The sequence below is a fragment of the Thunnus maccoyii genome, chromosome 6, assembly GCF_910596095.1.
Source record: "Thunnus maccoyii chromosome 6, fThuMac1.1, whole genome shotgun sequence".
NCBI classification, from domain to species: domain Eukaryota; kingdom Metazoa; phylum Chordata; class Actinopteri; order Scombriformes; family Scombridae; genus Thunnus; species Thunnus maccoyii.
In genome coordinates this window covers 5,400,299-5,426,475 of record NC_056538.1, presented here as the reverse complement: position 1 = coordinate 5,426,475, position 26,177 = coordinate 5,400,299, and the positions used below count along the sequence as shown (strand labels likewise).

Sequence of the window (26,177 nt, the reverse complement as noted above, 5' to 3'; positions counted from 1 at the left end):
TTTTCGTAGGTACCTCCTCTTGTTGTGAGTCACATCTAACCTGCAGGGGGCACTAGAGGAGCTGCTGCACAACTATCCAGTCAGAGGAGTCCACTCCTTGCCTGGTGGCTGCCAAAAGAAAACATTTCCTCTACATTTCAATTTCAATTTCAGTCTCACATCCTTAACATTTTTCTGCCTGGCTGTAAATCACTATAACCATACTTTTACCTTATGTTGAGGAAAAGTACACAGCAATTTCAATGAATGGGATTTAAAAAAGTCCAACCAATCATGTCCACAGACATGCTGGCGGCTCTGTGAGGCTCATAGTAAAGAAAACCAAACTATAACACAGATAAACCAAACTGTTGGACAAACTGAAATGTGGCCAGATGAATGTGCTAGATTTAAAATTAGGGGATCGCCAAAGGACCATGAATATCTGCACCAAATTTGACTGAAATCCATGCTACAGTTGTTGAGACATTTAACTCAAAATCACAAATGGCATCATCCTCTGGCCACCATGAATATCTATACAAAATTTTAGGGGAGTCCCTGCAAACAATCAATCAATCACACAACCTCAAATGTCCAATCCATCCTGTAGATGTTGATGTCTATGGGAAAAGTCAAGGGATCACTTAAGTCAGTAGGCTTTATCCTCTGGGGACCATGCATGTCTGTACAGAATTGGACCCAACAACCAAGCAAGTTTCCTATCCATAAAATTGCTTTGCTGATATAAAGGACTGGTATTTGCCAGTATCTGAAAGCTCAGGTCACCAAAAACATAAAAAGCATTATTGCACATCCTCATGGGAGCTTGAACACACATAATGGAAAATATACAATGGAATTAAAGTTATATAATGTAAATTCACCATTATAATAGAAAGACAATATCTATTGAGGATACCATTTGCAAAGAGTGGGGAAATGAAAAAGGCTTGTCCTCTGGGGAGCATGAATGTGTCACCCAGATGGCTCCTGACCGGCGTCTCTCAGCAGGGACACAGCCGGCGAAAAGAAGTCATTTTGACTGGCTGTTAGTGAAAGCCTTCTGTCTGACAGGCTCCTCCACTTTCACCTGTGAGTCTACATTTAGACACTGAGCTCAGGCTGTTATTAGGGGTGATGTAACAGTAGAATAGGCCCCAGCTGCTACAGAGGTTACAAGCAACTGAAACTAGGAAGGCAAAAGGTTAAGGCTTCTCAGAATAAACATGTGAGTGTGCTTGAATATGAAATAGAGGCAGAGGAAGGTTTGGTGAGTATACACCTACACAGGCAAGATTATGGCTTGTACTAAGGTCACAAATCCATTATAATAAAAAAACAATATTGTGATCTTTGCTTCAGCCACCTGGAAACATCTCAGTGAAAATGTTGACTCACTTCAATCAGCAGCTTACACAGTCACGGCTCAGGAGCGGTGGAGGCATCAGCTACACTGTCACAGCAAAACTACAGGCATTAAGATTGCATTTGTCTCTCAAACACTATAAATAGAACATATAAATTTAAGATTACGCTCACAGTTGCCGACTCAGAATTCAGTAGTAACATTTGCTCTGTGTATGGGAGGCACATCCTGTTTGGGGTTTAGAAAGCCCGTATTGACACTGAAGAAACACCTGTCCATAAAGTATTCAGCTCATTCTAACAAGGTTATAATGTGAATGTTAACAGCCTGGAGTGCAAGCCAGTAATTATGACTTCCTGAGACACGGTAGCAACAGATCCCCCAGGATAGTTTTATTTATTCACATAACACTCAACCAAGATAAACTGCAAAATGAGTGTCTTCCAAAAACTAGGTGATTGGTTGAAATGAATAAAAGCAACCAGACAGTTTGTAATGTTTAATTTAGATTGTTTAATGTTAATTCCATGCTGTGTTTCAGTAAGAACAATACAGATTCCCTGTCTGTGGCTCCAGTCAGATATCCAGTAGTACAAATCAGCTCCAAGTTACACATAATGAAGCAAAACAAGAAGAGAAACAAAGGAAACAACAAAGAAAGTAAACCTCTGAACCTAGAGGAGCTTTAGCACAAAGTAGGGGAAAAGCAGCAGAAAAGAATATTTGCTAACTCATGCAAGCACTGACAATCTTGATTTTAGGGCTGTCTGTCGAGGAGCAGGGGCCAAATTGAGACTTGTCTTTTACACAAGTGACAAAACTCCCAAGTTTTTTTTTTTTTTATGAATTAAAACCACCAGCTAGCTATAAGTCAACCTTCAGAGATTCAGCATGTGTGCACAGTTACAGTATTTCAGCACAAAGTACAGTCCAAAGACAACTACAAAAACATGACAACAGAATCACTATGGTGTAAAAGTTAAGCACTTCTTTGCCCCACGTGGATATCGCGAATTTTGCCAACTTCCTCTGAAAAACTAAGTTAACAAAAAGGGCACTTTTTAGTTTTTCAAATTGCCCATAAAAAGGTAAAATGATTCGCATGACATTTCACTAAAAACAGAGATAAAATAGCTCCCATAACTAATAGTCAACATTATCAGTAATAAAAGTTAATTTCTGTAATTACATTAAGAAAAAAAAAATTCTCAATACATCCAGCAACTGATAAAAATATTGAGGAAAAAGCAAAAAAAAAACAAACAAAAATACAATAATGAAAACAAAGATAACATTTCAGAACCGCTTGTACCAGGACAAAAAAAAAAAAAAAAAAAAAAAAAAAAAAAACAATCCAGGGACTCTCTTTATCTTTGTCTTTCTAACATCGTATTTACTGTCTCAATTAAGTGGTATTTTCTTGAATGATGTAAGGGCTAATATAAAAATAAAAAAGAAGAGAAAAATAAATTTGTTAGCTTCATGGCCCTGCTGGGTCTTGGAGCTGCGGAGGTGGAAGAAAGGAAAAAGGAGGAGAGGAAGAGGAGGGTGACTCACAGAAAGGGAAGAGGAGTTGGGGGGGTGGGGGTGGGTGGGGGAGGATGAGGAGGACGAAGGTGAAGGGACGAGGAGTGTGAGGAGGTGAGGGGAGGGTCTCAAGTTGTTGGCTGTTGGTGGCATAGTCTCACTGGGCCTCATCCTCGACGTCTTGCAGTGCCTCTTTGTTCTGTTCTTCACCTGGTGGAGAGAAACGCTTCAGTCAGAAACATGTTTTTCATCCCTAATGCTGAGTCAGAGGCAGGCAGGCCTGACGTGTGTGGTAGAGAAACCCATTGACTGATTGCTAAACCCCTCCCCCGAACACTGTATATTAACGGTGTGGAGGGTGTCGTCTGTTTTTAGCTTTTACAAAACAAACCCCCCCCCCCCCCAAAAAACAAAGGAATTGATAAAATTGATAGACAGTGCATTTATCTGCTAATGCTAAAGTAAGCTGCAGTTATTGCACCTACCTACAGCACTAACCAAGCATCACTTCCAAAGCAAAGAAGCACTATACAACATCATTAACATTTGTTGGGGTTATAGGTTACATTTTTAAAAAAGCTACTGTTAGTGGCTCCGTCCTGCTCTTTATTGGATTTGGGGAAGTTTACACTCCAGCAAACGTAAAGATAACATATTCTTCCTCATCCTAAAAGCCTTTTCTCTTGTAACATTAAAAGCGGAAACACACTGTTTGAAAGATTAGAATAAATATGCAGGCAAAGCAGGAATGTGTTAGAACGATGTGACAGCTGGATCTAACATTCGTACATACAACACAAGAACAATGCTCACAGATGTAGCCATCATGTGCAAATTTAAGTTCCCCTTTACAGGTTTCTTGCTTTTAAAAAGGAGTCAGTTAGCTAGGTACAGATGATACAATCTACCAGCAACAGCTGTCATTTTAGCTAACATAATCCACAGCCGCTGGCTACGAGTGAGGAGGCCGCTTTTGTCTTCTGCTGTCTGAAATTAATAACACATTGTTTAAAAATGACCTCATGAATTTGTATGTTATGATGGAAAGCTTGACAGTGTCGCAACAGCAAATTAGCAATAAAATCAATCAACTCAAGCACAGGTACATTAAAACTTTGGGGCATTTGATTTGGAATGTGGCCAAGAGTAAAGCTAGGGTGTTTTTATAAAAACAATATGGTGGAATGTATTGGCTTATTTTTAATACATGTTTAACACGTGAATTAAACATAAAACAGATCATAATACAAAACTCTGGGTGAAAATCTGTATGAAAACAGTGGGAGTAATCAGCCCCCCCATCTTTGTCTTAAGTTGTTATTAGTATCTGATTTATTTTTACTGGTGAACAGCCGTGTTCTTGCATCAGGACACAACTTTCAGATGCGTGGGGGATATAAAATTCGGGTGAAATTCAGTTTAAACTGATCTGCTCCTTTTTTTTTTTTATAAATCTGAACATTTTTCAGTGAAAATCTGTATAAACAGAACAATGGTCCTTAATTACAGACTGCAGCAATTTCCTGTATGCTGAACCCAAACTTAACTTCTCCCCAGTGTCTGGTGTGGGTGAGATGTGGAATCAAATGTAAATTTCAAGCATAGTGTCTCAAAAACTGACTAAGTGGAAACTACACAAAACACACATGCAGACACATCTGACAATTTCAACTTGTTTCTAACAGAGAAGGTCAAATGCTTTATTACTTTAAACAAATCAGTGGGGTTTTTCTTTGCTTTGTCCTAACCCACAGTCACATGAGATCGGTTGGCTGAATGCCGTGAAGTGTGCGCGAGCAGTGTGACATGCCAATAACATGATCTAAACCTCTCCTCCTTGGTATACATACAAGTTTAACAGGCAACTAAGTGAACAATCACGCACTAAACAAACAATCTTACTCTAAACACACATAAGTCAGGCTCAGCTGAACTATCCAAACTCAAGAAACCCTGTTTTTCAACTGACTGTGGTGGGAAGATCAAAAGATTTCTACCTGTCAATAGTTAATAAAAGATCCAACTGAATGACGGAGTGACAAAGCAACAGGTGAGTGGATTGAATTATTAAACCGTGAGTGAGTTAGTGATGAGAGGAAAAGAAGGCAGCCACACACACAGCAAGGCTTGGGTGAGCAACACTTACAAAGTATAGTTAACATGGGAAATGAACAGTCAGGTTTGTTTCCTTTAGGACTCTACAGCAGAGGGAATGAGAGAAAGACAAGAGAGATGATGAGTCACTGAGAAATAAAGGTGCTGGTGGACGCTCTGCAACACAGCTGCTTTTATAGAATGCAAACTGCTGGAATGAATGGAGGAAGAAAGAAAAGGAGTAAAAAAAACAGGGCTGAATGATTTACTGTTTTAATGTAGAGAATGCTATTTGAAAGAGTGAGATTTTATATCCTGTGAGCTGCCTTTTTAATTATTAACAGTATCTCAACAGTCGGCAACTGTTGATTTTAGCGGCTATAAAGACAACCGTTGCCGGGAAACTTGAAGCGGCAGTTAATTAACATTATTTCAAAGAGTTGGTGGAAAAAAAAAAAAACTGAAATCTTGGCTGTCTGGTTATGAGGCGCTCAGCATGTTGCTGTCTGTGCATCTGACCAGTGATGCTTTGTGGAAACAGACAATGTATCATTTTTGATGTTTGAAAAATAATGAGTTGATAAAAGACCAATATAGTGGCTAAACCAACAAGTTCTAGTCCTACATATACAATCTGGTGTTGTCTATGTCAGACAGTTAGCAGGCTGGTAACTGGACTTTTGTCATATGTACTGTGACATGTCTTTTAATAGGACTGGTATTAACAATTTATGCAATAAACCTCTCTACATCAGTAAACTTATAGGCCTACATAAGTCCTTGAGTCAGCAAGCAGGGAAGTCTGGACATTTCACAGCCAGCTGGTAGGAGGAGTTGAAACTTTTAAGTGCATCATATCATCATTTTAGGCTTATAAGCTTAGAGCTCTGAATCTGGACCTTCAGGTTTCAGGGCTGTGAAGTGCTCTTGATTTAATAGCAGTCTGTCATTATTACTATAACTGGCCAACTGTTAGCAACAAATTAAGTCCTGTGGTTTATTCTACCTGTACTTTGATTTGAAATAATTACATTTAAATCCCAACATTGTTCCTCAAATCTTTCAGCCCTAGAATAAAATGCTGGCAGGTGGAGAAGCAGGTGATGTCAGGTAGGCAGGACGGATGATTTCAGCTCAGCCTCATGTACACCAGTTAGACAGGAATTGTACAACAGACTGACTCTGTACCTGGACGTGCACGCTGCGAGTAGCATGATCCAGGTTGTGAAAGCTTGAATGGATGTGAGTGTATTCATCAAGCTTTTTGGCTTTTTAAAATCGGGGCTTAACTTGTCACCCTCGATGAACTTCAAAAGCCAGATTTCCTTGTTACTTGATTTTTCTCCGGTATCTCAACTTTGATCTAACATCTAAAGATCAGAGAAATCACATTAGCCTTCATTTGGATCACTATGAGCAGATCCTCTGTGCACTTTATAGCCCTCTGGAGGGGTCCGACACTGTAAGTGCCTGTTTCTTCTTACAACCTCAGCAGGAGAAGCCTCAAACTCATTTATCTCGGGCATAGACGGAGGAAAGGACGGTAAACAGAGGAAACTGGGAGTACGCTGAGTAAAGGGCATGTGTGAAGAGAAAAGATAAATACACATAACCAATTAGTTGAGAGTCTTAACCAGCAGTACTAACTGTAATCAAACAAAGCCTGTGCACACAGCTGGAACACAAGTCAAATGGACTCATCGTTTTGATAAACATGATTTTGATTTTTAGATGATTGTTGCCTTTATTTTACAGATCAGGTTCCAACATGCTTCCTTGTCCGCTGAGCTACAGTATTCTAACTCAATCTCAAGTAATGTCACTCCATGAAATCTGATGATGCAGACTCAGGGAGGTCTCATGGGAAAAAACAAATTGTGCGCACTATTTTGCAATTCGGCACTGAATTGAACACTTCTTACTCTCCAGTAAGTAATTCATGCTCTGGATTTAGTATAAAGTATCACCCTCATGCTATTAGTCTTGCATCTACATGTCACATTCACATATTTAACATGGTTTTATTTAGATCTTGGACTGATATATATATATATATATATATATATATATATATATATATATATATATATGGATATACTTCAGGGTCTTGGCTGTTCAACACAACATTGTGTTATCTTTTAGATCACAACGTTTCGCTGTAAAAACTTTGATGACACTGCGGATGTCATTGTGTTCATAAAAGGTTCATAAATGTCGTCTTTGTCATCTTCAAACTGTCAGCTGACGAGAAGAGAGTAGGCAAAATACATTATGTATTAAACTCAGAGCACAAATTATTGAATCATGCGCACAAATTAGTTTTTTCTTCTTCTCCATGACACCTCCTTCACACCATGACACACAGATGTATCTGTCATAGGGATTGTTTGGATTTTATCGATACTACTACTCTTACAGAAACTCCTCATTGGCCCAGTTCTTTATCAATACTCTTATCAGTTCGGTTTCATTACTTAAGAATTGTTGTTGTTTTTTTAAGTAATATTTAAAAAAAGAATAAATTCAGAATAAAACAAAACATACTGGTGGTGGATGAGGGACTCCGGACAAAGCAGTTGAAAATAGTGCTTTCCTCCATGTTTATGCTTTCTGCATTTTAATTGCACTTACAGTAACGAGCATAGCTGTCGTCACCTTGAATAAATCGTTACCTTTCGTTTCACTGGGTTCACTGTCTCCACCGCACCCTCTCTGCTGTCTATGTGTGCGTGTGTGTGTGTGTGTGGAGCTCAGCCCCGCCCTCGGTCAAACACCGACACAGGGAGCAGAAGACAGAGAGGAGAGGAGAGGCTGCAGCAACCAGAAATTATGATTTTCCGCTCTCACTCCTCAGTTTCTTCGAGTACCGATAAAAGAACCGACCTTGAAAACACCCCGGGTTCTTAATGTTTTAGAAGCAGTTCTAATTCAGAACCAGGTTTCGGGGGGGCAATCCTAATCTTTTATTTTCTTGTAAAAATTTAAGCACAATATCACATGTTAGCAATAACTGCGTCTTGCAGTGTCAATGACTGGATCATCAGAAACATCTATTAAGCTGCTCACAGAATTAACATGTTATAAATTCAATATCAAAGGTTTTAGGTGGGTGAGAAGAGATGAGTGAGGGGTGAGTTAGTTCATCAGTGCATCAGCATCTAGTCCTGGAAAAAGAAAGTTCTTCAGAGACAAACAGGTAGATACACTACCAGTGCAGATACAGTTTATGAATACAATGTCCTCTAACAATATCAGTACCCTCTTACCTTCTCCCTGCATATCTGAAGTCCATAGTGTCAGGTTGTCACGTAACAACTGCATGATAAGTGTGGAGTCCTTGTAGCTTTCTTCACTCAGTGTGTCCAGTTCTGCGATGGCGTCATCGAACGCAGCCTTCGCCAACCTGAGGAAACACATTCAGTGGTTCATCACGACTGCACATCAGAGATTTTTTCATGAAGTGGCCAAATTAGATTCTAGTCCTCAATCTAATCCAGAATAGGTGGAAGGTTGTTCAATCATAATGCAACCTGATAGAGTTTAAGCAATGTTTTAAAGAAGAATGGGTAAAGACTGATACACTTGTACTTACATCAATCTATAAGTTTGTTTTCTTATATACATTCAAACATTTTTTTAATTGATCCATGTTAACAGAAGTCCAATTACATCCACTGTGATTTAATGTGGTAAATCAATAAAACATGTATAGGTCAAGAGGGTGAATACTTTAAAATACTCTACACTTGAAGAGCACAGAGGAAGAACATGAATATGAACAAAGAGTCTAAAGTTTCAGCCTCACGAGTCAGAACAATGGCCGTCTAGTTATGCACAGCAACCAGGGGAGGATTAGTGAAGGCAGACTGAAAACAAGAGGCCGTACCTGGCTTCTTTATTGTCCTACACTTTGGACCAACCTATCTAATGAAATATGGCTCCCAAAATCTGTAGCATTGTTTAAATCTCTTAACACTTTCTGTAGATCAACTAACTGATTAAGTGACTCACAATTGCAGCTCTACTTATGACATTTACTGCTAAACAGTTGACTCTTGCTTTACCGCTGTCGGTGAAAGTTTAAGACATACACTAGAGACATTGTATCGCACAAACAGTGACCTGCAAGCGCGATCGGGCGAATTGAGGATCTCGTAGTAGAAGACGGAGAAGTTAAGGGCGAGGCCGAGGCGAATGGGGTGTGTTGGCGGCAGCTCTGACATGGCTAGATCGGTGGCGGTTTTGTAGGCCACCAGGCTGTTCTCTGCTGCCTCCTTTCTGTCATTGCCGGTGGCAAACTCTGCCAGGTACCTGTGGTAGTCACCCTTCCTGGAATTGGGGAAGAAGAGAAGTGGCCACAATATTGACTTTCATGACTCATGTAATGTTTTCTTTGGATGAGAGTCTGAACTGTATGATGAAATTACAAGTAAACTGAGAATGTGTGCGTGACTGTCAATTAACTGAGCAAACACAAAAGCTTATTCAGAGATCTGTGTCAGAACTAAACAGGTTTTATTTATTTATTTTTATTATCTATTATACTCTTACATTTTGTTGTAGAAGACCTTTGACTCTCCCATGACAGCAGAAGGGAGTAGGTGCCTCTCCAGTGCCTCCAGAATGTCACCACAGATTGACTTCAGCTCCTGCTCAACCTGCCCCCAAAACAACAAAATGATTATTCAATCAGCAAAAACATTCTGATCATTTGCCACTAAGGCCCTTTTTTAAAAGGTCCAAATTATACTTTATGCTTCTGCATGGGTGCAAGGGTCTATGCCAGTTATCTGCCCATGACTGGGAGAGTCAGTGTGGACTGTCCATGTTCGCCTCTTTAAACTCCAAGCTAATGACATCCTTATGGTCTGCTGCAGTCTCAATATTCGATTTTTACTGATCAAATTTAGGTGTTAAACGCTCACCAGGTGCTGTAATGGTGATAGAAGAAATGTGTCCCCCCAAGGGAGTCTGAGAATGACTGACGAAATGAATCTCTGAATCCCATTAGATCATTGACTGCAGTCCAACTGCCTCTCCCATCTCTCTGACACACTCTGGCCTCTCCCAGAATAATAGCCAGCTCTTATTTCCCTTCATTAAAGCAAGAGAGAGTGCACAACTTGCCAACTATGACTCAGATGCAGTCTATCCAGTAGCTGCTCATAGTGTGTATTATTAATATTAAAAATGATCTCACATTAGCACGTTCGGAGATGCTTTGAAATGAGAAACATATTTGGGACAATGAGACATGGTGACAAAGTGCTCCTGACAGACGATGTTTAAGTACATGTTCTCAGCTTGTTCATGGAAGTTGCATCCTGAGCTTTACCGTTTGCCTGTATTCCCGGATCATCTTCAGTTTCTCTTCTCCGCCCTTGTTCTCTTCCCTCTGTTCGATACTGCTGATTATCCTCCAGGAAGCTCTCCGAGCTCCGATCACATTCTTGTAGGCCACTGATAGTAGGTTCCTCTCCTCCACTGTGAGCTCCACATCCATGCCCGCCACGTTCTTCATAGACTCCACCATCTCTGTTGAGGAGACATACAGCACTCCAGTGAGCACTCGGAATTCTTTTCGCACCGTTTTATTGAGAAGATAATGTTTCTCTGCAACCTTGCATCCTGACTACGCCTAAACTTACCAAAAGTATGCCATCTGCAACTATTTTTAAAACATTATTATTTAACTTGACAATAAGCATTAATGGCCCTAACAGCAAATTCAATGTGCCTAACAGAGCTATGGGGTTTTCAGATGGGCAAAACCTTGCATTACAAATGAGCAGGTCTGGCATTGCTGTGGTGCTCAGAGGTAATCATTTACAGCTTACAGAATATGTTAGACAGGTTTAACCGTGACATGGTAAAGGCTGTTGAGAGTTCATATTGAGGCGGCGTCCTTACCAGAGCCAAACCTTGACCTATTCACTGGCACCAATCCAGCAAACACACACACATCAACCAATTACTTACATCACTGATATGTTTCTCATAACAGTGTGCTGAAATTGTAAGCCACTGATGATGGATGGCAGGGTATAAGGTTGATTTGATTCAAATGATGGTGCATGTCCAGTAAAGTTAATTATCACCTTAAGGGAAACACCTTCATAAAATTATGAAATTGGGTTAATTGATCAAATCGTTCAGGCTTGGTTCTCTGTGAGCGTGAGACAGGGGCTGGTGTAATTTAGGGAGTACAGTATTTGACTTAGCTGATCGACAAAGATCTTTAGAAATTCATCTTACAATTTGATAACCCTATGCAGAACAACTACATGAATTCGATTTACTTACATTCCGGCAAGGTTGCCATTTAAGCCAGTAAACCATAAATCACTCTGTAAATACACTCGTGAATGAGTCATGGCACATTCACATAATGTTACCGGGCAACGTATGACCGTAGCTTCAGGCAGCCGTCTAAAAACAGCCTCTAACCGTTACAAGGCCTGTAATGGTATGACAGTCTGACAGGAGTGTACCAGAGAGGGGAAGAGGGAGTCATTTTCACCCAATCGATCCGTACAGCCTGCTTGCAGGGGGAACACCCCAAGTGAACAGCTGCCCTCACACTCACTCACTGTCCTCTGCTAACGCCTTGCTAATGTTAAAGTAGATTAAGTACGTTAATATGGTTACACTGGAGGTTAATATGACACTGGGTGCTTATAGTAGCTGACCAAGCCAGTAGCTAAAGCGTTAAGCTATGGAGCTAGCGTGGTGCAGGGGAGGCAACTCCTGACAGCTCACGCTCCGCTAATCCGCCATTTTGTTTTAGCCCCTCCGCTAACGTTAGCCACTGTCAGTCACATCCGAACAATTCCCCCTAAAACACAGAGCCGTGCTGGCGTTGGCTATTATTTCAACAATACATCAGTATCTTCCAACGTGGAGCCGTGTGAGTGAATAGTTAGCAGAAAAACGGGTGGCCGCAGTCAGGTTAGCTCTGCGGCTAGCCGCGGCTAACACTGAGCTACCTCGTAAAGCAAAGCTCCGTTAACATTAGCTAGAAGAAGGAGAAACACGTCCCGCTCCGAGCCTCCCAGCCGGCCCTCAAACTGCCGCTTACCGTCATATCGCTCTGCCTGCTCGGCGAGTTTGGCCTGATAAACTAGGTCCTCTCGCTCTCCCATTGTGTGTCGAGATGCGGGTAGAGTAGTGAACTTAATCAAAGTGACAAATCTTTAGTGAAAAAAACCACGGTGGTGTGTGTGCCAGGTCTGTCGGCGGTTCCTAGAAACCAACTGGGTCGATGATGATGATGAAGATGAAGATGAAGAGTGGTGTTCCGCCCCGCCGGCAGCGCTGCGCTGTGCTCGTCTCATCCGGGTACTGCACATACGCACATAAATCACCCTGCTCTCATACGCTGTCCAGTCAGTGGACAGTGCAGCCGATTTCTGTACGCCCCTTTAAAGAGGTGGGGACGGTTGCAACACTTTGCATTTTGCTCACCTACTAGTCTGAGACTATTTACAGTAGACCACCATAGTTTTAATCCACTCATATCTGACAGCTTTGTACACACATCATTAATATATACATACATACATACATACATACATACACACACACACACACACACACACACACATATATATACACACATACATATATACATATACACACATGTATATGTATATACATGTGTATGTATATATATATATATATATATATATATATATATATATATCAGGTGTTGCAACTGGTATGGGGTCAGTTGCAACATACATTAAAATTCATCAAAATGGTTCTCATTAACTTAGTTTTTATTTTAAATGTCTTATCAGTCAGAATGTTTGAATTGTTTGACAGACTATGCACTATATCTATGAAAATCACAGTTAATTTGTTTTGTGTGGGCAATGACAAGACCAGCCCTATGAGCGGCTGTTGCCAGGCAGGCAATTAATCTTACCACAATGTTAGTTAGAACAATAACAGATTAAAAATGTAGATGGCTGAAAAATGTAAGTATATCCAGCTGCAGCACGTAGTGCAGTATCTACACCACACACCCACTTTACTACATGACACCGTCTTGGTTAGGTTTAGGCATGAGGAGAGAGATGGTTAGGGTTAGGGTTGGGGGTCAGGGGGGGCGTGTCGTGTAACATGCCATTAGGGTGACAACATGGGGGGGGGAGTCATGTAGTAAAATGGGTGTGTAGTGTAGGGTTAGGGTGAGTCTGCAAGTCTGCAGCTAGACCCTTTTAGAAAATGAGGTCAAAGTAGAAGTGACTCGAACCTGCATTCTCTCTAATGGTCAGGAGGGGGCGACTCCACTGATTGCAAAAGGAGGGCAGATTTTATGGAAGCCTATGAGAAAATTACCCTAATTCTCACTTGATTTATTACCTCAGTAAACACTTCTCTAATGAGTTTATGGTCTCAATCTAGATTCAAGACTTCTTCTATACAGCATGATGTTGATTTTGTAAATTATGGTCCCATTTGCAATAAAATAGATGAGTAAGCAGAGTATGCTTTAGGGCGTGGCCACCCTGTGATTAACAAGTCACTACCACAGTGATTACTTGGTTACAAAGGCTACCTTAGGTATCGTAACCCCAGATTAGAATAGGAGTATAGGCATAACTCTCGCTACTTTAGTGTGTTTTCAGTTCATGAAAGTTAATTGTAACATTTTAGTGTCTAAAAAAGTCTTGTTCATTTGGTTGTATTAAAAGACCCTGAAGGAGTCAGCTGTTCAGTTTTTCCATTAAGTCAATTTTGTTTTAAGCCTGCTTTTCGCTATCCAAAATTAGCATTAGCAATATCACAGTTAACCATACACTGTAAATGCTAACCAAGCTACTAGCTAATGCTAGCGTTAAGGTCAGCTCCACCCTCTCATCTAAATATGGTCACTTCTGGCTCCACAAACCAATATGTGACATCACAGTGGCTATGTACATTGTTTTTTTTCAGTCTATGTACGTGACCAGATTATTCTCATGATGCTTACTGGGGCAGCAGAGAGTATTTCTTGAACTACACCAGTAGGTAGCAGTATTTTGACTGTTTTATAACACAAGGAAGAAAAATAACTTATTGCACCTTTAAAACAGTGTTAATATTTCTTCATCCATAATGTTCATCAGGATGTAATCTTATTTTTGTTGTTGTTGTATCAGTTTTTAATATGACTGTTGAGTATGGGTCAGTTACAACAAAACAATAATTAAAATGATATCAAATTTGATTTTTTCATGCAAACAGTCTGGACAGTATAACAAGAATAAGTTTCATGGTTCTAGCACATTTCTGATAGGAGGAATTAGACATTGTTGCCACTGTCCCCATCTTACCCTAACTAGAACCACTAAATCTACTTTCTTGAGAAAGTAAATTATATAAACAGTCACTTTATTATATTATCAGATGTTTCTGATGCCAGTGTATAGTGTTTATTGCAACAGCAGTATGTCTTTTCCATATAAATTCTGTTTATTCTGTTGTCTAGACAGACAAAAAAACCCACGTGATGTTGCCATGTACTATGTCATGTGCATGTGTTGCTCACAAAAATTAAAAAATAAAAATAAAAAATGAAATTGATAAATTCAATGGCAACTTGTCTTTCCTCTACAGATTGCTCTCAAACTACCGTCATTGACTTGGACAATGTTTCTGGAAAGACCCATTGCTGCTGAGGTTTTTGGATGTCATTCTTCACTGGCACTAACACAGTCTTCTTCACCTCCATTAATAGGGTGCTAGATGATGTTTCAGGGGTGGATATTTAAATTCTTGGCACATTTGCATGGCTGAGAAGATACAGATGGGTGACAAATTCAAGGAAAAACCGGTACAAGCCTGAATGCTTGGCCCCTACAGTGAGGGGATCCGGTAGCTCTGTTATGCTGTGGGGAGAATTTTGCTGGCATGATTTGGGTTCACTTGTCCCCTTAGAGGGAAGGGTCACTTCAAATCAATACAAGGTGCCAACAAGCCCCATCCACAGGGCACAAGGGATCACTGATTGGTTTGATGAGTGTGAAAATGATGTGAATCATATGCTATATCCTTCACAGTCACCAGATCGTAACCCAACTTAACACCTATGGGAGATTTTGGACCAACGTCTTAGACAGCGCTCTCCACCTTCACCATCAAAACACCAAATGAGAGAATATCTTTTTGAAGAATGATGCTCATCCCTCCATTAGAGTTCAGAGACTTGTAGAATCAATGCTAAGACGCATTGAAGCTGTTTTGGCGGCACGTGGTGGCCCAACACCTTACTAAGACACTTTATGTTGGTTTTTCCTTTAATTTTTCATTCATCTGTATGTTATGTGATTTTGGTGATTGGACCTTATCATACAGTATAATTTCAAAAGGAGTGTGTTGTTATGTCAGAACAGGACGTAAGGAGGACTGTAAATCCTCACCTGTCACACATCATGAAGTACATTCAGTTGAATTGTCAGGCATTTGGACCACATTTTGAGGTCCTAAACAGTATCCCTATAATTACTTTTGCAAAAATATATATCAACAAATGACCTTATATTTACTTTTTCAGTGCACTTAAATCAGTAAATTATCGTTTAATATATTTCATATAATTAACCATATAGACTTCTACTTTTAAACATAAATTTAATCTAAGGGCACCATTCATATGAGTTTTCTTTTGTAGTGGAAACAGAACCGCTTAGTAAAAGCCCAGGAGATTGAAAAAAAATAGGTAAGTTAAAAAAACAAAAAAACAAGACAAGGTCAAAATCTAGTATATGGCTGGACCATGTATGGTTTGGTGCAGGGATAGTCAGTGGTAGTGTCTATAATGTGAATTCTTGAATATTAAATGTTCATCTGCATTTTTCTGTAGTGGTCCCAGTAATATTTGCTGGTAAAATGTACTGAAGTAGCATATCACATGATATGGTTAAACTACGTTTTAGTTAAAAAAAAAAATGCAGCTGCAAGAACAATGCTTTCCACTCATATCTTAAGATGTTTCATTTGATAGAGAATTTATTTTAATATTATATTATTATTCTTATTTAATATTAATTTATTTTAATCATAACTATTATAATGATCTATCTCTTAATGCCCTCTGCTCTTTCATCTGTTTCTATCTGCGGATGTCTCTCGTTTTTCTAAGACTCATTCTGCATTGAGGGTTTTTTCAGAGTGATTGTTATTTGGGGTGCTTTAACTGTGTGCTGTCCCTCACACCTCTCGACGCATGGAGGGCCGCTTTCTCTCAGACTCTGTGAGCCATAAATATGGAATGAGCTGCAGTCAATAGCCTGGGACCTGCAACCTCTAGTATTTGTAATAATGACAGAGGTCGTCTGTGATCTTAATCCCATGTCTGTGATATTTTAAAGCAAAAAATTCCACCGCAAATTAGGCTACCTACCATATTTCACTAAACACAGAGGTCCTGTGATAATATTAGTCCTGTGTGAATCAGCACCTTGGTGATTTGGGGTTGTATGTTTTTTAACAAGTTTTTTTGTTTTCTCTGCGCCTTTCTTCTGCCTCTTTCCTGGTCGATGATCATGGAGGCTGCGGTGAAAGTTGTAAAAAGTAAAAAGTCTTTACAGCAGTTTGGGTGCAAATTCAGGAGCTTTATCTCCATCCAGGTACCACAGTTACAGTAAAATCAAGCGCATCTGCAGAGCAGCAGGTCCACACTAAACTGATATAACAGCTACATGAGTTGCATGTTTTACCTCCAAGACTTGTGTTTTAATGCTGTTGTTAGACTTTTGTGATGTGAAAACATCAAAGAAATATAATGATGACAAATAAAATTTCCAACACTGGGCCAGCTGACCCATGGTGCAACTTCATCACTCACTCACTCACTCATGGACAACCACGTGCAGGGCTGGCCCCGCTGTTGTGGTCCAGCCGCGCACAAAAAAAGACTGTATTTCACAGCAGTTTTCTTGCTGTCTACACAGTAAATACTATATATTATACATTCCTACTATATACTGAGACTACCCAACTCAACACTGCGTTACCAAAAATATCTCATGGTAGTATGAATGGCAATGAATTCTGTAGCTGCAACTGCCATGTGCAGTATGAAAGAAAAAGGGTTGTACAAAACAGCCAGCATTAAAATACGTTAGTTTCCTTGAAGGATCAGTGTGTAGGATTTAGCGGCATCTAGTGGTTAGGTTACAGATTGCAAGTGAGTTGGCTCCCTATGTATATATAAAGGGCTCACTCTAAGGTAACAAAAACACAGTAATTCTTATTTCAATTATACACTGATTAAAACATACTTATAAATATTATATTCCATTTTCTAAAAAGTCTGTTCTGCTAGATGCCTTTAAATTCTACACACTGCATGTGAATGTGTGTGAATTTTTAATGAGTGGTTATGAAATGCCAAGTAAGAGCTTTCCTGACTCAGCAGCACATATGTAGTTTTATAAGCATACAAAAAGGACAATACATTAAACAAATCATTTGTCATGGGGTTGACTTTATTTACTAGTATATTACCACATTACATGCTACAGAAAATAAAAGGGTAATTTCCATTGTCTTGAAAGAATATAGTGTTATAATAAAATGGCACATTTTGATATTTTGATACACAATTCCCCACTGGCATTTTGCCACCCCTTCCTGGAATGACTTCATGCAGGGCTACTAAAAAAATACTTCTTGGTGGTTTCATTGGCAACACAATTGATAAGATTATGATTTATGTAGCTAAGCACCTGCAGTGCAGTGTAAGTGACAAATAAGCTTGATTTGATCATAACTACACAGATAGAAATGGACTGTGTTGAAAGCTGGCACAAATGTTACTTTCCTAGATCAGATTTTTTCCAATAAGTAAGCCAAATAATTTTAAATAGTGAATCTTTTAACATGGGCTTGGAATACGGCAAAAGAACAAAATGTGAAAGCAGGACAGAGCTCGTCAGGCAAAGCTATGAGGTCATGGAGAGCAATAAAGGATCACTTTAAAACAAAAAAATACAAAAAAGGAGAGCACATATCAATGCAAACACAGTGTAAAAGCAGTTAAGTGCATTCTGTTAAAAATCAAATTTCATCTCCTTTAATCTCATCAGCACTGGCAGAACAGCTTTCCAGAAGGACTCCATCTTTCTGAGTGTTATAGTGCCACCTAAAGGTGACGAGGTGTGTTGACCATGACATCTGAGATGAACCCTCCACTTGGAGGAAACAGTTGAGTTCTCACAGATCATATTCACAGTGATCCGAGTTCACTCTGGCAAAACTCCAAACTACACACCCAGCCTTCTTCTGCGTTATGATAAATGAGGGCGATGATTGTCAGGTGTCAACAAGCGGATTGATTCAATCTCAACAGAAAACAACCTTAGGAGGGGAGGGTGGGTGGGTGTGGGGTGGGGGGGACACAATCAATCTGGACTATGACATAATCTGCTGTTCTATTCGCATGATCTCTTGGCAATACAGAAATGGCGTAGAGGGTAGAGATACGACAGTAAAAGAAACAGTCCATGTTGGTTTGTGCATCGTAAATGGACAAGGCTTTAAATAAAATAGTGGCAGAAGATTAAGTGAGGAAGCACAAAGGAAACACAGGCTGGTAAACCTGAGGATTAAAAGAACAAAAACGGTGCAAGGTGGCAACAGATTATTAAAAGGTTAAAAACAAAAAGGGTAGGTACTAAATAATACCCCCCCCTTTTTTTTTTCTTGGACACATTTGACAACACAGAGCAGATCATTTTTGCTATGGTTTACTCCGTGAGCTGAATGGCGAGCACTAACATGAGAAGACAGTACTAACTAACATGGTGGACAGCCTACATTCACTCTGTTAACTTCATTCATGTACAGACGCAGAATAAGAACACATGTGGCCTCTTGAGGGCTGGGGGCAAACAGATGTGCTCCCCCCCAAAGTCAGTTTATCCATTTTGCACCAAGCGACCCATCGCTCCACTGCCAACATGCAGCAGTAAAAAGTGTACACAGAAACTCTTTCTCCCCCGGACAAAAATCAGCTATGAAGACAATTACAAAGATAACAAACAAACAAAAAAAAAACAACAATATTTTAGCATGTAATGATAATCACATAATACATCATTTACATAACAATATGTTCTTTTTTTCCTTACAAAAGACTACTTGGTGGTACTTGGTCATAGGTGATGGGTGGATGGGGCTGGGGTGAGCCAAGGTGGGAGGTGTGGAGAGGCTGAATGTAGTGTTGTCTTCATCTCCACCTCAACATGTGTTTCTCAGGTTCACTGCTGGGGGCCTGCACTACAGCTATGACTACATGAAGTCACTGCTAGCTGCTGGTCTCGACTCAGTTTTTTGTTATCCATTTGATATTTGGTGTGAGGGGTGGGGGCTGGACTGGTCCTTGGTCTGCTCTGTAGTAGAACTGTACACCTTCAGGTGACTTGGCTGTTTCTCTCTGAGACGTGATATACCTTCCCAGCTGTAGTTCATCAAAGTCTTTATTATGTGCTGGCGCATGGGTAATCCCCAAAACAATGCTGCATCCCTGTCTAATGACAACATGGTAAATGCAAACTTTTAAAACCAGAAAATACCTTTCATCTCAGCTTTTTTAGGTGGTAAACAATGCCAGAGAATATTGTTCAGTCTTGTGTTCAGGATATAAATGTTAGGTGTAATAAACACCCACAGACACCTTCAATAACCTTCAGGAATTCATTACCGAGGACACCGATTTGGAAAAATAAAATGATTTTCTGCCACAGCATGTTCCGAGCTAATTTCCTGTAGGTTGTGTTTAAAGCCACAACGTCCATGCACTGTAAGTGTGAGACGACTCGAGTGGATCGGGTTTAAGACAAAGTTTGTAAAAATTTCAATAACGGCACCCTAACAAAGAAAAAAAAAAAAAAAAAAAAAGACAAACACGTGAAAACATCAGTGTTACTTTTCAACTTCTGACGTGAATGCAGCATAAGTGATCCTACAGCGCTGTAACCGTGGTGACCAATGACGACAAGGATGAAAAATGACACTCCGTACTGAGCGGTTATCTACTGGCTCCAACACAGGAAAGGGGAAGTGGTTGAACTCTGCGGCGAAGAGTCTCCTGTGGAGTGATAACGTGTCCGCGGCGAGGACGTGACAAGGGAAGATCTAAAGGGTGTTGCCAAATCCACGGAGCAAGGGATCCAGTTCATTTTCCACTGTAGAGTATAGGATCCATTTTTTTTGGGAGGTCAGTCAGAGCAGGTGATGGTGGAGGAGGCGAGCAGTTAAGGTTATTCAGAGGGGTAGAAATGGAGGGTGTGTGCATTACGACGTCCAACAAGGACCTTTTTATTTGTTCTCTGTGATTCTTTGAAACTGTACTTGGTGCGGGTAAGAGCTGGAGCAGACGTGAGGGGGGGGGGGCGGGTGACAACGTGGAGCGGGAAGGGAGGGAAGGGAGGGAGGGAAGGATGAGGAAGGGTCTAATACTAGTGTCCAGTTTGCGTCTGGCTGTCCGCTCTCAGCTGAGTTCGTCCTCGGCGTTGTGCTGGTCCAGCAGTTTGACGTGTGTGAAGGGAAAGTGGCCACGTTTGCCTTTACATTCGCCCTCCCACTGGCCGTTCACGTTTATTTTGGTCACCGTCACCATATCACCCACCTGGTGAAGGAGGAGAGGAGAGAGAGAGAGAGAGAAAAGGTGTTAGCAGCAAGTAGTGACACAATGACACAATGACAAGATTTATTATTATCAATAAAATGAACATAAAAATAGATTTATTTGTAGATAACCCTAGTGGGTGACATCAGACGCATGCATCATGACAGTTGACCTGGACAGGCAGAGGAGTGGCTGTGTCACTGAACCTGAGCAAATAAGGAGTAACAGACAGTTCCAAAGTTCAAGGCTGTGCGGGGGCTCAAAGCTTAGACTCTGACTCTTCCATGCCTCATAGCATTTGTTTGATAACCGTTTCACCAGTTCTGACACTCTTTCCTTGTGTATGTGTACCTGGCACAATTTGAATGACCAGATTTCTACACAGTGCACACTGAACCTTAGCACACATACATTAAAACTAGTCAAGCAATTGAGATATGTTTGACAGCTGAATAGCTCTGCTATGGTTTCCTGTATTGTACTCTTATAGGAAGTCAAGTCAGTTTTATTTGTATTGCATTTTTCATACACAATGGCGTTTCAAGGTGTTTAACATCAGCATAAAAGCCATCCATCAACATGATGAAATCATTTTTAAAGTTTAAAAATACAGAAATACAACAATTAAAAATAAACACCAAATCAAAAAAAAACAACTTAAAGGATAGATCACTAGTCTGTCTAAAAATAATAGTCGGGTGTCAATATGAGCTTTGAAACAGGTTTCGCTTGCTGCATTCCTCCTTTTCTTACTGGTCATTAAAAGATCCCTTCCTGATTCACTTCCAATGGGAGTGTTGGGGGCCAAAATCCACAGTCCTCGTTTTGTGTAAAAATGTATCCAAAAGTTTATCTGAAACTAATATGAGTTAGTCAAATCAAGATGATATCTTCTACACTAACATTCTTTTTCAGTATAATTTCCCATCTATGTTTCCCTGTTGAGCTACAGTGGAAGAATAGTAAAAAAAAAAGGGATTTATACTGAATAGGATGTAACTTTGACAAATATGCAGTTGATGTGACTGATTCAGGCAGCTGAAGCTTCATATAAACTTCATCTTATATGAAGTTTTCAAATATATTTATGCACAGAACAAGGACTGTGGATTTTGTCCCCCATCATTTACATTGAAAGCTTATTATGAAGGGATCCCTTAATGGTCAGTATGAACAGCAATGATTACAGCAAGAAAAACCTATTTTCAGTCTTCATACAGGCACCTGACACTTAAAAAAACAGTCAGGTTTGTGAACCTGTCCTTTAAAATTGTAATACGTAGGGCTGCGATAAAAAATTACTTTTATTGTTGACCAACAAGCTATTTCTGATGAATCATTTGATCTATAAAATGCCAGAATGTAGTGAAACATGCTCATTAAAGTTTCCCAGAGCTCAAGGTGATGTCGTTTATCTGTTCAAACCAACAGTTTCTAACTTTGCAGAGTCTGCTGGATCGTACTTGTTACCACAGAACAAGAATTTCGGAAACATCAACTTTGAACTAAGTTGGGGTTCATGTTTCTCTACCCACTGAGTAAATATTGTGTTCTGTAGAAAACATCCGTGTGTTTTTTGGGTGTATACTTGTTATCTATGAAGATCAGTGTGTGATCAGATACAGTGTGTATACGCAAACAGGAAACTACCTTGATGAAGGAGGTGAGGAAAGGTGAATAAAGCGTGCTGTGTTGGAGAAGACTTGTACAACTTTTTTAATTATTATTTTATTTTAATGTCCAACTAACAGTCCAAAACCTAAAGATATTTAACTGTTAAAAGAAGCAAATCCTCACATTTGAGAGCCTGAAACCAGATCATGTTTGTGCACGACCTTGTTTCAGCTCTAATCATATGTGAACAGTGACACAGATGCAGCACGGCAGTATAAACTGAAGCAAGTGTGTTTGCATGCTTTGCTCTTGTGGATATCATTAATTCAGACTGCTGGCTGCTGTTAAGAGTGTTTTGTGGGTCATTCACTCCTAACTCTGTTGCGTTAGGAAACAGTTCAAGTGTTTTCACAGTGCAAAATGAGTTGCATTTCACAGACAGCTTACCTGGAGTACAATGAACTTATGATCAGTATTGAATTGGGCTTTATACAGCATGTAACGGTGCATTTAAAAAAAAAAAAAGTCCTTTGTGTCGTCCCTGAGGATCTGCTCGGGACATCTCCCAGCATTACATGTAGGATTCTTTAAATAGAGGTGCTGAGATGTCTGCATAGTGAAAAGCATGCAGACGCTATCATTACATAACAAGCCACAGCCATTTGACACATACAGCTGTTTGTTGATGTACTGGATCGCATAACATTTTATGGTATTTATGGTATTTTGGCTCCTTATACAGAGTATATAGGCCTCAGAATGATCAGACAGTTGAAGTAACACAGTTTCTACATAACAAACAAACACTATAATATTATTTATAGTATTATACTGAAGTGATTAACTTGCACATGTGTTCATGTTATTAGATCCACTGCCTTTATCTACAACTATATGCATGGGCTTGAAGCTTCACAATAATTGGATAAAGAGTTAAAAGGCCAATTTTACAATAGACTGTGAGCTTACCACAACTTTATGATGCAGACAGATTGTGGGCATCTGACACAATAAACAAATTAAGCGTTATGTACTTGAAAAAGTTAGTCAGACACAGTATGAAGCCCAGAGGATTTAAGAGAACGAGACGAGGAAACGTGAGCTAATTATTAACTGTCCAGTGCCGCCTTGCTGAGTCACACTACTGGCCTGCTGGAGTGGGGAAAACAAACGGCCTCACACAGGTCAAAGCCAGAAACGTCTACCACAGGTGGGAGTGGTAGAAACTAACTTCAACAAAAGGATTTACCTGTCATATTTCAACTGAGCAAAACCTCTGTGATTTCTTTTTAAAGTTTCTCTAGTTAACATATGAGCTTGACAAAGACAAACCAACCAGCAGCAGCAGCAGCAGCAGCAGCAGATTTGTGGATCAACTCAACGAAATCAAAGAAAGCATCTGTATCGGTATTTTTATAAGCGGTGGCATCCAGCAGAGACAGAGCCTGTCTCCTAGTCCCACTCCTGGCTCAGGCTCAGCTGGACTCCTGGCTTCACAGAGACCAGAGGAAATGGTCCTGTTCCCAAACACAAACTATTTCCTTCCCCCAACGACCTGCTCCGTGGGAGCCCCGCTCTCGCTTCCGGACAGTTTAACAGTCCAGCCACAGCGACCGGGGAGGAGAGTTTAAAGGCAGTTTTCATATTTGGGTACCCTCTCATCTTTACAATCAAGTTAAAACCTGTGGAAAACACTACTGACCCCTGACTCTACTACAGCGCTAATCCAGAAAGATGAAGAGTTAATAAACATTATGGACACTTTACGCTGATCAATCTGTAATGTTCCTGGACTGATCGCTGCAGACGAGATATTAAATGAGCAGATTATCTTGGCTGAGCATTTTCTGACCTTGATTCAACTTGCTCAACTAATACTGAGGAAGAAATAATCAAAAGCACAATGGGAAAGAAAGCGAAAGAATGCGAGCTCAGCCGTGATAAGCTTTAAGGGCTGGCCCTACATCCTTCATCATCTTCTTCCCACCAGCTCACGTTCAAAAACACACACAAAAGATTTCAGATATCAACACACACATCTATAGTTACCTCTAAAGCCAGGGCAGTCTTGTCGTAGGCGTTGGGCACCCTCTTCTGTATGGCCCTGGCATAGACAGGTCCGTTCTGGAGGTTTGGGAGGGGGGTGGGCTGGGCGTACTGGCTAGGGTCTCCCAGCAGCGGAGCGCCAGACTGGGCTGCAGAGCCGTCAGAGTTCCCTAACACTCCCATCCCACCTGGTGGCCCCCCAGGTACACCGGCTCCCGCCACTGAACTTGGAGACGCCGGTCGGTACTTCTCCACGTACGGCACTGGGATCATCCCCGCCCGGCCTTCAGAGTTCTGAGCGTTCCACCACTGCTCCTCTGGCTTCTCCAGAACCCGGAGAATATCGCCCTTCCTAAACGGGAGATCCTCCTCGTCGTTGCCGGGGAAATCGAAAAGTGCTCGGACGTACTCGTCCTCCAGGCGTGGTGGCGGGCCTCCGCCGGGGCCTACGCTGATAAAGGAGGTGTGTTTGGACTTGTTGATGGGTTCTATTAAGGTGGTGGTGTCCAAGTAGTGGATCTTATAGAACTCTAGCAGAGCAGGGAGAGCGTCAAACTCCTGGTCACCAATGCGGAACCTGGGATGGGCCAAACCTGGTCAAAATAAGAGAGGATGGAAGAAGAGTCAGAGAAACAAAATAATCCAAAACCCTACATGCTCCAATATATTTAAATATGTGAGGTTTGAACCCTGCTTCTTTATGTAACCAAGAGTGATGATGGTGATTTCCAGAATGAGCAGGAAGGATTTTTGTTTCCTTATTTTACATTTCTTTCCCCTTTCATATGTGTTTGTTCCTTCCACTGAAAGGTCTACATGAGGAAATACAACAAATATTCTACTGCATTTCCTACAGAGGAAAACCCCCCCAGCAGAGGCAGGGAACAAATCTGGCCAAAGTCTATTAAAACCTGGCAATATGACAGACTTTTGAACATTTACAGCTCTTTCAGGGTCAGCTGGTTAAGTCGACTCATCTGAGCGGTGCACCAGGCCACAGCTTACATGAATACAGTCTATTTCAACACTCACACCGCCCACTACAGTGTATTTTAGTGACACAAGTGTGTAGGAATAACATGCGCATCAATATCAGTGCATTACTAATGCGATGTATGGAGTAATGCCTAGTGTGTTGCCTGTTTGTGCATCCATAAACGCTCTGAAACCATGGCCAGAGGTATGTTTGTCTTTCAATAAGCATTAAATTGACATGTTTTAATGTCTGGCCTGCTGTATTATCCAAACAACAGAGTGGTAAAGCCACTATTGCGCATCTCCTTTGGTGCAAGTCATGCAAGAACGGTCACATCAGCATCTCCATACGCCGACCCCCCCATGTTATCTTACCTGGACCGGACTGTCGGTTGTTGCTGATGCTGTTAATTATGTAATGCGAGACTTTGGAGTTCTCCGACACCGACAGCACGTAGTCGCCGGGGCTGGTGATGGAGTCCCGGACTAGAAACACGCCGTGCCTCTGCCCCTGCAACAGAGACACAGCCTCCTGCCTGCTCAACCGACCCCAGTACCAGCTGCCGCGGTCCTCCGCGTCAAAATTTCCGGCCATGATAACCACTCCAAAGCCGAGGCTTCACCGGGCCTTCCCTTCTCTCCCTCCCGTGATCCACACGCAAAGCCTTCAACTCATACAAAAACTTTAGCGCCTAGAGCACGTTTAGTAAACAGGCGACACCCGCAGCTGGCCGTCTGAACATCAACTCGCCGACACAGAACCCCAACCACGAACTGAAAAGGACTCTTATTTGGTTTACGACCTGGATTCAGGTCTAATCTTTAACATATAACACGTTTGGGAGACGGAATTCAGGCTAAATCCCAGCGACCGATGACAACTAACTTCAAAAACTGAAATGGCGGATACGGGAAAACAAAAAAAGACCCCACTCACCGGATGTGACGTAAAGT

General features: G+C 40.9%; 2 protein-coding genes across 3 annotated transcripts; both read right to left on the bottom strand.

The window, feature by feature from the left end:
• Positions 1–1,832: 1,832 nt before the first annotated feature.
• On the bottom strand, positions 1,833–12,316 carry ywhae1 (tyrosine 3-monooxygenase/tryptophan 5-monooxygenase activation protein, epsilon polypeptide 1). Of its 2 annotated transcripts, XM_042414133.1 has the most exons (7): positions 12,048–12,316; positions 10,305–10,504; positions 9,521–9,627; positions 9,092–9,298; positions 8,236–8,372; positions 5,022–5,073; positions 1,833–3,085 (listed from the first exon to the last, which is right to left on the bottom strand). In XM_042414133.1, exons 1-6 carry the CDS (start codon positions 12,109–12,111, stop codon positions 5,066–5,068), a joined length of 723 nt encoding a protein of 240 aa, XP_042270067.1. In that variant the 5' UTR covers positions 12,112–12,316; the 3' UTR covers positions 1,833–3,085; positions 5,022–5,065. The 2 variants fall into 2 exon arrangements, with proteins under 2 accessions (XP_042270067.1, XP_042270066.1); XM_042414132.1 differs by lacking the exon at positions 5,022–5,073.
• A 5,108-nt stretch (positions 12,317–17,424) lies between these two features.
• crk (v-crk avian sarcoma virus CT10 oncogene homolog) lies at positions 17,425–26,165 on the bottom strand. Its single transcript, XM_042413695.1, has 3 exons — positions 25,599–26,165; positions 24,252–24,841; positions 17,425–20,588 (listed from the first exon to the last, which is right to left on the bottom strand). Exons 1-3 carry the CDS (start codon positions 25,816–25,818, stop codon positions 20,451–20,453), a joined length of 948 nt encoding a protein of 315 aa, XP_042269629.1. The 5' UTR covers positions 25,819–26,165; the 3' UTR covers positions 17,425–20,450.
• Positions 26,166–26,177: the final 12 nt, after the last annotated feature.